General features: G+C 42.1%; 1 protein-coding gene across 49 annotated transcripts in view; it reads right to left on the reverse strand.

Annotated features, from left to right (window-relative positions):
* The window catches only part of C1H9orf3 (aminopeptidase O (putative)), a 332,909-nt gene that overhangs the window by 239,590 nt on the left and 78,937 nt on the right, over positions 1–14,382 (reverse strand). For 48 of the 49 annotated variants that reach the window (XR_005353980.1, XR_005353979.1, XR_005353984.1 and 45 more), the window contains one exon: positions 8,711–8,956. The exons of the other annotated variant lie outside the window; for it this stretch is intronic. Coding sequence is in view for 25 of the 48 variants with exons in the window: in XM_038526882.1 (XP_038382810.1) it covers positions 8,711–8,956 (246 nt within the window). In the remaining 23 variants the exon portion in view is untranslated. The remainder of the gene's footprint in view (positions 1–8,710; positions 8,957–14,382) is intronic. 49 annotated transcript variants of the gene reach the window in all.

Genomic DNA, 14,382 nt, shown 5'->3' on the forward strand with positions numbered 1-14,382 from the left:
GTGGATTCCATAGCCAGCTGTACAATGGACTCCAAGATACTTTGGAATGAAATCACTTCTCAAAGGTTTGTTTTGAGGATGTGGTGTCTTGGAGACTGTGATGGTCCCATGGAATGCACACTATTGTGGGGGAATCCCTGGGCACGACACACAGAGGAATATTGCACCTTCTGGCCCTCTCTTCAACAGGCACATACACACCAGGATATTAAATCAAGATAATAACGATATTAAAGGCTTTCTTAGAAGTCCTCCAGCAGAGACTCCATTTTAACTCTGTTTAATCCATTCATTTCCTAAATTAATTAAGCCATAGTTCCTTTTCCCACATTACTAACATTCCACAAAACTAGTCTTCCCTGGAACCTGCTGTAGAAAACCCTAATTCAGACTAAAGGTCTCCTGTTTCCTCACAGCCACAGAATCATCAGCATTCATCACACCTGCCCACTGATACACGTCTACCAAATGAGTTCATGGCTTTGCCCATCCTGGCCTTTCCAACTGCCAGCTTTCCATAGGATGTTCAGAAATGGCATATGTGCGCTAAGAGCCAGAAACTGCAGCTGGCTCACTCTCAGAAAGTTTTCAGGGTCTCTGCTTGGAGGAGGCCAACTCAAAAATGAGGATCTGTCAACCACAGTCCCCACAACTCAGCAAGCTGGCCGGTGAGGAGCAAGGCCTGGGGTAGGTCCCCAGGGTCACAAAAGCACCCTCCCTCCTTGCCCTTTCTAATTCCTGGCCAGGGAGCCCAAGTATCATTCACGCTCTCCTGAAATGGAATTCTAAGATTCCCATTTTCCCCATTTTGAGAAGAGGAGGTGGTTATTTTCAGCAAGCTAACTGGGAAAGTGAAGGGCAGATTTGGCATTCTGTCTTCCCGAAACAATGTCTAGACTTTCTGAGGAGTCACCTCTATAAATAGCATGGGTAGTTAACCAAGAAATATAACATGTTCTTCTCCAAGCTCCACTCGGGTTAAACCAGGGTGAACTTTTGCATTATACCCACAAATCCCACAAAGTAATCAATTTCCCAAAAAGTAATCCATTTTTTAAAGGAGCACCTCCTTACATCTTTGGCCTTTTAAAGTGAACACTACTTTTCAACAAAAGGTAGCCACTACACTCTTTCAGCTATATTTCAGGGGTGGGGTAAAGTGACAAGGCTACTCCTTACCCACTTTATGCACACAGGCCTCTGTGTCTCAGATGTCAGCGGGCTCCAGGTACCACTGGCTGTAATACAACAGAAGCAAGGTTCCCACCGAGTAGAGCTATTCATACACAGTGCCTTGATTGAGGATGGTTTCCAGAGCTGGTGTTTTCCCTCAAAGGAGTCTAGCCTTCAAAGAAATACATACACAGCTCCATGCCCATGTATATATGTAACACAGTCCAGAAGATGGTAGCATTTACTCTCTCTGTATAGTGGTCTGAGGAGCAAGAGCCCACAAGATTGGGAATATTCCAACTCTGGCAACTTTACGCATGGAATTCTATTGTTCTTTTTCACGCAGGGAATGGATGCTTCCGCAATGGGAATGGATGCTTCAGTAATGATGCTTCTGTGGAGAAATAGGTGGAAGGTGAAATAAAAAGCTTTTCTTTGCAATGGAAAAAGGGAAAGGTAGTGCCAAATGGCCATCTCAGGCTCAAGGGCTGGAAGAGATTAGGGGCCTATGGAGAGAAGAAGATTACACATGTAGGCAGAGGGATGATTGTTCCAGGAAGGCCTTTCAAAGGCCTGACAACTTCTCTTGAAGGATGGCCCCAGTAGTGTTCTGTGAAGTAGGACTGTCAGTCTATGTGTGTGGAGTACAGTTCAAAGAAAACAAAACACTTAAGCGTAATCTTTCAGAGGGTGAGGAATTGTGGCGTAATGATGATAAAATGCTACTTCTGGGTCTGACAAGCAGCACAGCTGTTTGATGGCAAGAAGATTCTGGTTAAGCCAAAAGCTGTGAGTTCACTCTGCTGTTGTTCCAACAGAAGAGAAAGAAAGAGCCAGGCCCCAACATACTCATGTGATCCAAGAATTTGCCTGGTACCCAGATTCTGTGGCTGCCTCAAAATGAGCCTATGGTAAGTGCCGGTCTTCATGTGGACTTCATGACACTATGATTTCCATGGACAGACCCTGAAGCAAATACACAAGCCTCAGAGAGAGCTACAGAAAACACTCACCTAAGTCTGAATCCCAGACTCTGAGAGCCATCCCAGGATGAGACCCTCCTACTTTTCTCTCCAACTGGCCAGCTCTACGTGACTTAGGGAGCTCAGAGATCCTCTTGCACCTGCACCATGAAAAATGGAGCATATGTACACCTTCTCACTACCTGCCTCACTCGGGGTAAACTGGTATTGTCAGAAGTAACCAATGATCACAGCAGAGGGCTTTCAGAGACCCAGAAGAACATAACCTTAGCAATACCAGTTTCTATTTCAAGAAAGAAAAACACAAGAACTAGAACACAGTAGAACCTTCTCTATAAGACAGGAGGGAAACAAAGTCAGATAATTTTATCAAGAAGAAAAATAAAGGGCAGCCCGGGTGGCTCAGCAGTTTAGTGCCACCTTCAGCCTGGGGTATGATCCTGGAGACCCGGGATCGAGTCCCATGTCAGGCTCCCTGCATGGAGCCTGCTTCTCCCTCTGCCTCTGTCTCTGCCTCTCTCTCTCTCTGTCTCTCTCATGAATAAATAAATAAGTAATCTTAAAAAAAAAAAAAAAAAGAAAAGAAAAAGAAAAAGAAAGATCAAAAACTAAAAGAAGGGGAGCCTGGGCGGCTCAGTCAGTTAAGCCTCTGCTTTCAGCACAGGTCATGATCCCAAGGTCCTGGGACTGGGTCCCAGGTCAGGCTCCCTGCTCAGTGGAGAGGCTGCTTCTCCCTCTGCCTCTGTACCTATCCACCCCCCACTTGTATTCTCACATACTCCGCTCTCTCTCTCTCTCTCCCAAATAAATAAATAAATAATCTTAAAAAAATGAAATAGAGACATGAACACAGAGAAAGCAACAAAGGGGATGCTTGTGAGTTTGCCTCCTGGCATGGACCTCACTACTCACCCACTGGTTCATCACCATAGCAGTGGCAGGGATGCCAGTGAACAAAGGATGAAAGTCTTGTAGGAAAAAGAAAAGGATGGTCCGAGCTGCTTTCTATCATTCACACCCACCTACTTAAAAAACAGAGAAGAACTGCACTGGAAAACAGGGGAACGAAATGCCCCTTCAAAATATTTTTTAAAATAATTCATTCAGAAAGAAATGTGAGAATTTGAGAGTTTGGGAAACAAAGCACAATAACAAAGAAACAAAACCCACACATAGATGCCCTCCAAATCCTCAGCACATCAAAGAGAGCGGAAGGGCTGGCAGTCCTGGTGGAGAAAAAGGTGCACTCAAATCAGATGCCCAAAGGAAAGAACCACTATGGTTGTGTCCTGCCTTAAAACCATGGGGTCACATCCCCCCAGATTTAAAGGACTGTTTAAAAATATGCCAGTTTCGGTTTGGGGAGGGGAGGATCAAAAAATTCAAGTAGAAGCTAACAAAGAACAAGAAAGAAAAATTCCTAAAGCTGTGGAACCTTACTACTTAAGATAATGACAGAAATTTATGACTGCTTCCTTCCCCGGCAGAAAGGAGCACAATTAGAAGGCTGCAAAAAAAGGCCCTTTGTACCAGCATGTTATGTTTTGCTTATTCTATTACACATTGGCTGGGAGATAAGAATAAACAGGACAACACCCTGTCTAACCCCAGGAGGAGGGGGTGGAGGGAAAGCTGGTGACGCGCACTCTTGGGCATGTATGTGCGCACTGTTCATTCCCAAATTGAGGTACTTGAGAAAACTGTGCCTGCAATAGTCAGGAACTAGGATAAGTACCCAGAAGCCTTTATTGCACAATCACATCTTTTAGAACAAGCCATGTAGAATAGGGAGCTTTATATTTATAGTCTTTCCCTGCTGCAGAGCACCCTGAAGATATGTAAGTAACTGATGATTATTTCTCGCTGTTCTTTATCAGTCCTATTTTTGTTCAGTCTTTGAGAAACTTAAAAATTAGGGCAACCAAATACATAAACACTGCCTCCCTCCCTGTGACCTAACATGTCAAAAAAGCTGGGAAAGAATCAATCAGCAGCCACAGGGGAAGGGAAACATGGTGGCCTGGGACTGTTTTCTCCCTGCTCCACAAAGGAGAATGGCCAGTCCTTGCGCCAGGTGCTCTGATGCCCCTGCAGTGGAGAATTCTGCTAAAGGACAGCAGTTGCTAGGCCAAGTCGGGTTCTAACCAGCCAATCACAAGACAGTATGGCACTGCTGATCCTCATGAAACTGAGAAAAGACTTGACCTCTCTTGGGACTCTCTCCCGGTAACACCTCATGCCCAGAACCATCAATCCCCACTCAACATCTGCCATTTCTTGGTGGCTCTTCCTAGCCCTCCTCATACTGCCCAGTGACCCAAGACCTGAAGGGCCATGCAATCTCCTGGCATGTAAGGAGGGAACGAAGAAAAGCCACTCTAAAAGTTCATTGCCTTCCAGCCACACTGGCCTTCTTGTTGCTTCTCTAGCCCATTTCAGTGGTTCTCACCTTGGGGCCTTTGGACCTAATCTCCCCGCAGCCTGGGTTGTTTTTCCACCAGATTGTCACAAGCCTGGCTCCTTTCTGTTCTCCAGTCTCATAGCATTTGCCACTCTTTAAGAAGTCTTTCTTTGCCCCGACCCTAACAATCACTCTGTCAATGACTTGGTTCATAGCATACAGCTTAGTTCCTGGTTTTTAAGTAAACAATTCTCTCCTCTAACTAGAATATAAGTTCTGTGATGACAGAGATCACATCAATCTTGTTCACCCCTGCAGACTCAGCATCTTAAATCCCACCTGGTACATAGTATGTGCTTAAAAGAAATTTACTGGAAGGATGAACAGATGAATAAATAAACAGTGAACAGACGAACAAGACAATCTGGTATGAAACCAATGGAAAAACAACTCAAAGCAGAATTATCACCTAATGTCAACCACACTTTTTTTTCCCCCAATTTTCCAAGGGGAACCAGGGGTGAAGCCACATGCAAATGGTACAGCCAGGAAGTAGAGTCACAGAAAACATAGCTTTTTTATACTGTACTCTAAACATAAAACCACTCTGAAATGGTTTGCAAGAGATTCTTGAAATTCAAATAGAGGAGGGGGAAAAAAAAAGAATGTATTTGGATGTCAGCAAGATAGTTCTGCAATCTAATTATGCCCCATGACATGTAATTGTAAGTTGCTGAAAGACAAATGGTGAACCAAGGCATTTATTATAAACACGGGCAGAGGTAAGACTGAGGTGTTAATTTTTAAGCAACTGTCATAAATCTGGTTCCAGGATATTATTCCATTAACATTATTATTATTATAACAAAGAGTGTAAGCATGATGATGAGCTCCTTTCATGTATTTCTCAATACTTGGGAAATGAGGCTTACTAGTCAATCTCTAGCTGAAACACCTGAGAAAATACGAGAATACAATGAAAATGGCAGAACACTAATTATATTAAACATGAAAAAAATAAAAAATAAACATGAAGAGAGTGGGTCTCCACATTGGAGATTCACTCTAAATGCATTCATATCTTTTGTTAGATACCATATTACTCAATCCAAGAAAGGTACACTCCACAGCTCCTTATATGGAAGACTCAGCCTATGGAAGGCACAAGCAAAACGAACAAAAACAGAAAGCCTACACACACTAAGTGAGAAAATTATGGGACTGGAACTAGTCAGTAGTGTCTTAAAGGCAAACTAGGGATTTTTCTCAGAATCAGAATAGAATGAAAACCTCTCTCCCCTGGAGAGATGTGACTGAGAAAAGGAGGGGGGAGAAAGGATACGTAATGTTTCCTCTCGTAACAAAAAGTGACAAAAAACTATGACATGCAGTTTTGAGAAATAGTCTAGTTACTGCTATGTTTTGAAAAGCATTCCAAATTCCAAAATGTTGTCTCTGTGCCACTTACCTTCCTATAAATTGATTTGTCGTTATCATACATTCAAATTATAAAAGAGTGTTTCTCCCCACTTTATTGAAATATTGGGATCAGGCTCCAAAAAAGAAAAGGAGAGTTTTAAGATTATCCATACCAACTATGATATGTAATATCATAAACATAGTGAAATCTTTACGGATATCATCCAAAAATTTTGAAAACTCTTCAAAACGGTTACTAACAATCTATCCATTTTAGTTCATGTGGGAATGTTTAACTCCATTCATCAAAAAAGAATACTACAATGGTATAAAATGGTATTCATTATGATTAAGACCTAATCACTAAAGAAATCCAGAGGTATGGAATTTATGATCTTGCATACATGTTTATAAAATGTGAACTCGGCGAAGAACCATTTAATCTACCAAGAAATCCTTTGATCTCTAGTGCATTACAATGAAGAAGACAATGGCAAGTTTCAGAGCAGAGATCTTTTTGGATGGCTCCTACTAGACTTCAGATTTCTCCGTTCCGGGTTAGGGTACAGAGCTGACCTACAAGACTGTCATTTTTTGTTGCAGCTTTGCTTTTACAGAGCCCCAAGCAAAGCCCCGACCATAAATCAGGCAGCAGGGCCCCGGGAGCCAGCTGAGTCATAAACCCCGCTCAGTCGCATGTGGCTCAAGGTGTTAGGATCCCGCGAGAGTCAAGCCAAGCAAGTGGAATCAATTTAGTCCAGAGTTAGGAAAAACAGAGTGCTTCCCCCCACCCCCTGCTACTTCCAACTAGGAGTGGAAGATACCACAATTCCCCCTCCATAGCTCAAATATGGGGACAGTAACTAAGCCCAGGAAAACATCTAGACCAGGGCAGACTATTTCCACAGTCTAAAAAGAAAGAAAAAAAAAAAAATGAGGGAAAAATGATACTTGACAACCAACCACAAATTTTTAAATGTACGGTTCTTCTGTTTTTAAGCATAAAGGCAGTCTTGTTGCTGCTGAGTTATTATCACCACCACATTTTCTGACATTTGTGCCCAGTACCATTTGGCCTTAGGGTTCTTAGGCTTATTACTTTCAAAATACAGAGTTAAGCATGTTTAAGTCACTTTAAATATCTCAAAAAGCAGCAAACCCACTGCCTACCTGCTTGGGCACGCAAACTTTTTCAAAGAGAGGCTTTATAGAATGGCCTGCAGGTCAACAAATTCTGGTTTTGGCTGACTGCTGTCAGGAAAGAGCTACAGAAAATGAGGTCCTCTGTATGAAAAATACTCTCCCTTTGGTTTCCTCAGGTCAGAACTTGGACCTGTTAGCAAACATGCCCTGAAAAACTGCAACTCTCATAAAGTGCTAAAAACTCCCAAATAAATACAGCCCCTCAAAACTGGGTACAAATGAGAAACATTTAATGAACAACCCTTTCTTTGCCAATAATTCTCCTTAAATTAAGTCCAGCAGACTCTTCAAAGGGACCAAAGAAGCCTCCTTGTTAAGACAAATTCTATATATAGATATCCAAAACAATATTGATGCACCTAACCAAATATATACGATTATCCTAGTTTCTACATTCCCATTATCTTCATAAATACAGGATAAAATATTAGCCTAAATGACTTTCTCAGACCTCCTTGAAGATTAAGAATAGCCGGCCAGCTTTAAAAAAGTACATGTATACAGTAAAGATCAAAAGCAAATGTTCTGGTCAGTTCTTTTCTACTCAGGGGTTTTAGTAAGAACATATGCAGTTTTCAGGGAAAACACCACAAATGACAGCTGTTCAAAAGCATGGAAATTAATTGGCAGCAGGAATTTCCTTGACTAATAGGGAAAAATTTAAAAATCCCATGTTTTGATGAGCTTATTTTTCCTATCCTTAGTCAAGTATATTCACTGTTAATGATTAAGATTTCCAAACAGAAATATAACCAAGTAAAATCCTGAGTGCATAGCAAGTAAAATGCTAAGTGAAACACAGATACCTATTACTGAATGAACCACAGCATTAAAAATGAGTTTTAGGTGAAAATAACATAGAGGGAAAGGATCAACTTGAATGTCTTGATTTTCCAAAAGAACCAAACTAAGAAAACAGTGAGAATAATGCATTTACTATATTAAAAAATAGTAGCAAGACAAGTGACTCTTCCTACCACCTCCCCTCCCCCGCCATGAACCATCTGCTTTGAGCTGTTTTTCCAGCAGTGGTGATGGATTTACACTGATCCATCCACAGTCTCTCTGACAGAGGGGCTCTCAAGTCGTTGCCCTTGTGACCAATGGTGAGAATGGATGAGACAGCTGGTCAGGATTAGGCGAGTAGCCCGTGACCCTGGAAAGAAGTTGTGTTACTCTGCCCAGAGCTATGACCTTGGGCTCATTAGCATTATGCTCTCACCACCTAAGCTAACCAGCCACTCATCAGCCACGATCCAACATACATCACTCTGGGGGCACAATGTGTTTTCAATCCAAGCAACAGTGTAATCTTTTAATTTCGAGACAGTAAAATTTGACTGAGCCCATGACACCCAAAGGCTCCTTCCCTCATGGGTACAGTCTACACACAAACTGTCCCTCAAGGCAGCAACAAGATATCCAGGCATGATCATCCTAATCAAATGGCAGCTCTGACAGAGCTCAGGGAAAGCAAGAAATAGAGAATTTCTGAAGCATGTAATCCAAGTGCCACCATGGAACAACGTACCTGGCCATCCCCAGACTTGGAAAGTTGGCAGGGACGATGAGTATGTCCAGCCTGGAGAACGGGTGTGTTCCCAGGACAGAGTGTGCTGCTGAGAGGCAAGGACGGACCAGTGGCAAAAGGGTCTCTTGACAGGCACCCTGGAGGCACACCGGGGCAAAGACCCGATGAGGAATAACTTCCTGGGTGGTAGCAGAAGGATTCTGGAAGCGGCAGGGGTATTCCATGTGACCACAAATGCCAACACACCTGGGAACAACACAAAATCAACAGATGCGCTTTATGGTAAATCAGGTTTATTCTTGTTGCCATGGAGGTGAGCAACTCTCACAGACATGCACAACTTCTAAGAGACAGTGGTTCAGATGGGCTCGCAATCAAGAGAGTTCAATTGAATTCTTGTCTGTGTCTGTGCAGCAGTGAAAAATTATAGGTCAAAATACCTATTGATGTGCCAAATTGACTGAGTAGCTTCAATCTAAGCTAAGTGAAAGTAGGTTTTACTACTTACTTTAGAATAAACGGGAAAATCCCCCCAAGACTCAAAACAACAAAACAACCCCCTCCTGAAAATAAAAAGCACAATTTCTGCCCTCTGAAATGCTTTTTGTTTTTTTGTTTTTGTTTTTAAGATGTATTATTTATTCACAAGAAGCACAGAGAGAGAGAGAGAGAGAGGCAGAGACACAACACAGGCAGAGGGAGAAGCAGGCTCCATGCAGGGAGCCTGACGTGGGACTCGATCCCGGGTCTCCAGGATCAGGCCCTGGGCTGAAGACGGCGCTAAACTGCTGAGCCACCGGGCTGCCCTGAAATGTGCTTTTTGAATATCACCATGGGAAAAAAAATCTCCAAATCAGAAACAATTCATAACTCAGAAAGTTAAGGATGGTGCAAAGCCAAATTAAAGATCCTATTCTGAAATTTCCTAGAATAAAAGATGTGAACTCAGGTAGAATAATGAACCAAATGATAGGACAGATTTCAACTTTTCAAAAGAATACAATGCATTGTACTAAAAAGTAATCTAGGTGCTCTTATTAAAGGCCATCGGAAGTTGTGTTCTTATGGAATACAGAGGTACTTTTGAAATGACACTTTTCCCTCTTTTGCTATAAATTGAACTGAACCAACCTTTTAAGGAAACAGATCAGAGCCCAGCTAGTACCATCTGATCGCTGCCAGTTATTCTGCCGAAGGTGAAGCTGAACAAGAATTCCTAGAACCTGACTCATAGGCCTCAAGAGAACTTATCTACCCAAAGAAACCCACATCAAAGTGAACTCTGTTTTTTGTTGTTGTTGTTGTTGTTTTTGCCTGTTAACACATCTTTTATTCAAACACAATGGAAAGCCCCTCTAATTTTAATTTACAAATTATAATTCTAACTACGGGTGCTTGTTGGATTCAGAGTGAATAGTGAAAAACCTTAAAATGCTGGCATGTTCCAGTAGGGACAGGCCACAACAATAATTCCTCTCCAGATTTCTAAAGTGTCTTTCTGTCATCCAAGGCCAGTGCTGCCCAAGGAGATGCACACAGCTACGGAGATAAGCCTCGCCCTCTCACAGCCTGGTGCAGAGAACACAGCTTTCAGCACCCATGACATTTCACCACTGTTGAGAGTAAGAAAAATGGGTGGAGATGCATAAACACTTCTACCAGGAAAAGGTAACAGCCAGAATATAATTATGGACATTGAATGCCAGCCAAAGCCCCTGGATCAATACCCTTGCTTTATGGAGAAAGCAAGTAAAGGTGCCTATTGGTAAACATTTAATGAACATGTTGCAAATGTCTACCCAATGACAAGTACTGTGCCGCTGCAGCCATTCAATCAAAGGTCTCATGATGTAAAGAAAGCTGCTTATTGAGTTAACCACCTAATATATTTATATAGATGTATAATGAATGATAATTTAAGCATACCCTCTCTACTAAAAACCTTTCAGAGCACATTAAATCCTAGAGAAAATGGAGATCATCTTCAGTACAAAATTGGGGCATAAGTTTAAATTCTATCTATCAAAGCATAATTTCGCAAGGAGGCATTCCACGGGCCTATCTAGAAATCTATCATGGGGCCAGACTATTTCTTGTAGCCAAGAAAGGTCAGAGAAGAGTTGGAGGTATTTTTAAAAAGACAATTCATAGGGATGCCTAGGTGGCTCAGTCTATTGAGCGTCTGGCTCTTGGTTTCAGCTCAGGTCATGATCTCAGGGTCATGGGATTGAGGCCCTATCAGGTTCGCACTGGGCTTGCACTGGGCATGGAGCCTCTTTGGGATTTTCCCCCTCCCTTTCCCACTGCCCTTCCTCACTCCTCAGCTCCACATGCTAGCTGTCTCAAAAAAAAAAAAAAAAAAAAAAAAAGCCAATATTGTTGAAGAGAAAAGGTGAGTTAAATTCTCTCTGGACATGAACAGCTCTAGCCAGGGGGATAAAGGTTATTCCATAACCTTTATTAGCACCATTTTTCATACTCAAAGCCTGAGAGAAAATGCAGGACTTTAAGGCAATCAAGCTATGGATAAGTGAGACCATTAAGGTTCCCAATAAAAATTGAAGTGGCTCCAGCAACTGAGTGGCTCAGTAAGTCAGTTGCGTCAGACTCTTGATTTTGGCTCAGGTCTTGGTATCAGGGTCTGAGATCAAGCCTTGCATCAGGCTCTGCACTCAGCAGGGAGTCTGCTTGGGATTCTCTCTCCTTCTCCCTCTGCCCCTCCCCCTCCTTATATGTATACATGCGCTCTCGGTCTCTATCAAATATATAAACAAACATAAATTAAATTAAAAATAAATTAAATTTATTAATTAAAATCTTGGAAAAAATGGAAGTAGCACCAGGAAAGATGACACAAAGGTTCTGACGTCAGGATCAGGAAAGCTGGGCTTCAGTGGCTGTTCTCAGAGGGGCCAACATGATGTGAGGCAAGGAACTCAGTAGCTGGGGCCTCTTTCTCCTTGTCTCTAACATGATCTCACAAAAATGACTGCAAGGAGGAGGGGAGGAATTGATCACAGGGAACTTACTGGGAACTTACTGGGCGTTGGAACTTCTCTATCAGTTTCGGGTGTAAACAGTCATCAAAAACCCCTCAAGCCAAACACTTAAGATCTGTGCATTTTGTTGTATGTTAATTATACTTTAATTAAAAACAAACAAAAGAATGGTTTCTAAGGTTTCTTCTGGCACTGTGGTTCTGTGACAACTCTCCACATGAGGCCCTCGTCCCTCTTCATGCAACAGCCTTGTTCCCGAAGTGGTGAGAGAATACTGTACATTTAAAATGTTATCAGTAGTCCTCCATGAAAGCAGAATTAACTCAAAGATGCTTCCTTTCCCACCAGCCTTCAGCTGTTCATTTCTGTATCTGTGCCTGTTCCAACCTACTCTCACTATCATCGGCAAATCAAGCATTTGTAAATCTCTCTTCTCTATGCCCACACTCGTAATCAGGGTAAATATTTTAACAGTTAAGATTAATAATAATGCTTGGTTGTTCTTTATAAATAATCTACGCTGGTGATAGTAAGAATAATAAACAATAACTCCTACCACAACTGCTATTGAACATTTATTATGTGCCAAGAACTGTTCTGAACACTTCGTGTGCATTATCCTGATTAATCCATGCAACATTCCTAAGGCATGAGAATTATTTTCTTCACCACATCGTGAGTCATTATAGGCTCCTCCCTCCCAACCTTCCCTCTCCAGGTACTCCATTAATCTTGAGTAAATCTGGATCCTGGATTTTTCTAGAAGCTGAGCTCAGCTGCTCTGTGGTTCTCTGGTTTCCTGCTCCTCCTTGTTGATATTGCCCATTAATATTGCCAAGAGTGGGAAGAACTGGTGAAATAAATATTAGGCTGGTAAATGATGGGAACCAGACCACTGGTTACCTCTTCTACAGCTGATGGGCTGAAATTATTTTACAAGAGCCCTCTCCACAAGAGTGACCATGTTTTACTCATAATCACAAGATTGGAAATTGCCTAAAGAGGTTCTCTCCTTCAGCCCTCCTTTTGTTTCAAGAATGAGATGTATTGAAAGTAGCTGACACAGACGTTTCCCTGTCATAGGCTCAAAAGGAATCACTGGAAGTTTCCCTGGGGAATGCATGTCCTTTTCTCACAATTCAACCCAACTATTTAGTAATTACTTCCTGCATTCTTGCTCTACTCAAGGCACTCCAAAGGTATGCCACGTACACAAATGTGAATAAATTTCCAACTCTATCTTTGAGGAGTTTACAGTTTTGTTGGAAGAAAAAAATTTAAATTTTGATAAGTACAGTGACACAGAAAGATGTTCAGACAATTTATTAACATATTTTATTTAGCAAGCAGAATAGATGCTCAACTGTTCAAAATGCCACCACCAGCCACTAATGAGTTGCTGACACTGATGTCAATATACACCATGGTGCGGTCGTGTCTGAAAGCCGGACACATTTCCTTAGGGCATTCTAGGATATTACAAAGCAAAATGCAGTATGTGCTATAAAAGCCAGAAAGCTGAAATACACCAGGGCACGAGGACTGAAGAAATCATACCAAGCCAGGAAGGTTTGGAAAGGCTTTTCTCATGGCAAAATGTGTACTGGAAACTGGCATTTTCCCCCCATGATTTAAGTATGACTCCTACTTCTCTAGCTTTTCAAAGACACAGACATAGAGCCTCATCCTGCAAGGTCTACAAGCAACTGTCCATAGACTTCACAACTCACAAGAAGACTGTTTCTCCCACCAAGTCAATCCCTTCTTTACAATGAGCAACCTCAATGCCTTTTCTTCTTCATGGTGTGCATTTTCCATGCTTTAAATCATTTTTGCTGGGTTCCTCTGGACTTTATCCAAGTTTCCATGTCATGCTTAAACTGTATGGGCCCAAAGTGAAGATGGTGCTTTAACAAAGGCCTCCAGAGGTGAAACATAATACAAAGATTCCTCTGCGGTTGGAGAAGGTTATACTACTGCCGAAGAAAATTAATAAACTTTCAACAGTTTTACCTAAGTGCTTTTTAATTAATATATTTACCAAAATGCTCACCCAAAGAGGGCCAGAGCATGTGTGGAATTGGAGCTGGAAGAGGGAATGTTCTTCCTATAATTTAGCCCACATGAACAGTGATCAAAAGTTCAGTGACCAATACTTTGGCCAAATTTCTGGGACCCAGATGAATACTTCAGGCAAATGAAAGCCTGTGGTATATAAGGCCCCTATAAAAGTTACATTTACGTGAATTGAGCTGGTGGTCTTAGGAAGGTTTGAAGTAGAAGCGGGGGGGCGGGGAAGGCAAGGGGACCAGATGTGAACATAACCAAAAACACTACTGCAGTTGGCACTTCAGAGTACCTTTGTTGGCAAACTTAGCATGGACCCAGAGATTTAATGGATGAAAACACAAAGCTACCCTCTGATGACTAAAGACAGCACACATGAAGCACACAGCCAGGGGAGGATTAAGCAAATGCAAGCTATTATTTTATCAGCAGTATAGTTGTGATGGACAAGCACAGTGATAAATGAAGGGAAAACTTAGTCATAGCGTGTCAGACACAGAAGGGAGTGTGGGAAGGACTCCATTCCCAGGCCTCATGTTTCAACACAAGGACATGCGTCCCTGAAGTGGCACCCCTGACCTGGCTCGGGCTGCTCTGCTGGGCATG

The sequence above is a fragment of the Canis lupus genome, chromosome 1 (genome assembly GCF_011100685.1).
Source record: "Canis lupus familiaris isolate Mischka breed German Shepherd chromosome 1, alternate assembly UU_Cfam_GSD_1.0, whole genome shotgun sequence".
Lineage (NCBI taxonomy): Eukaryota > Metazoa > Chordata > Mammalia > Carnivora > Canidae > Canis > Canis lupus.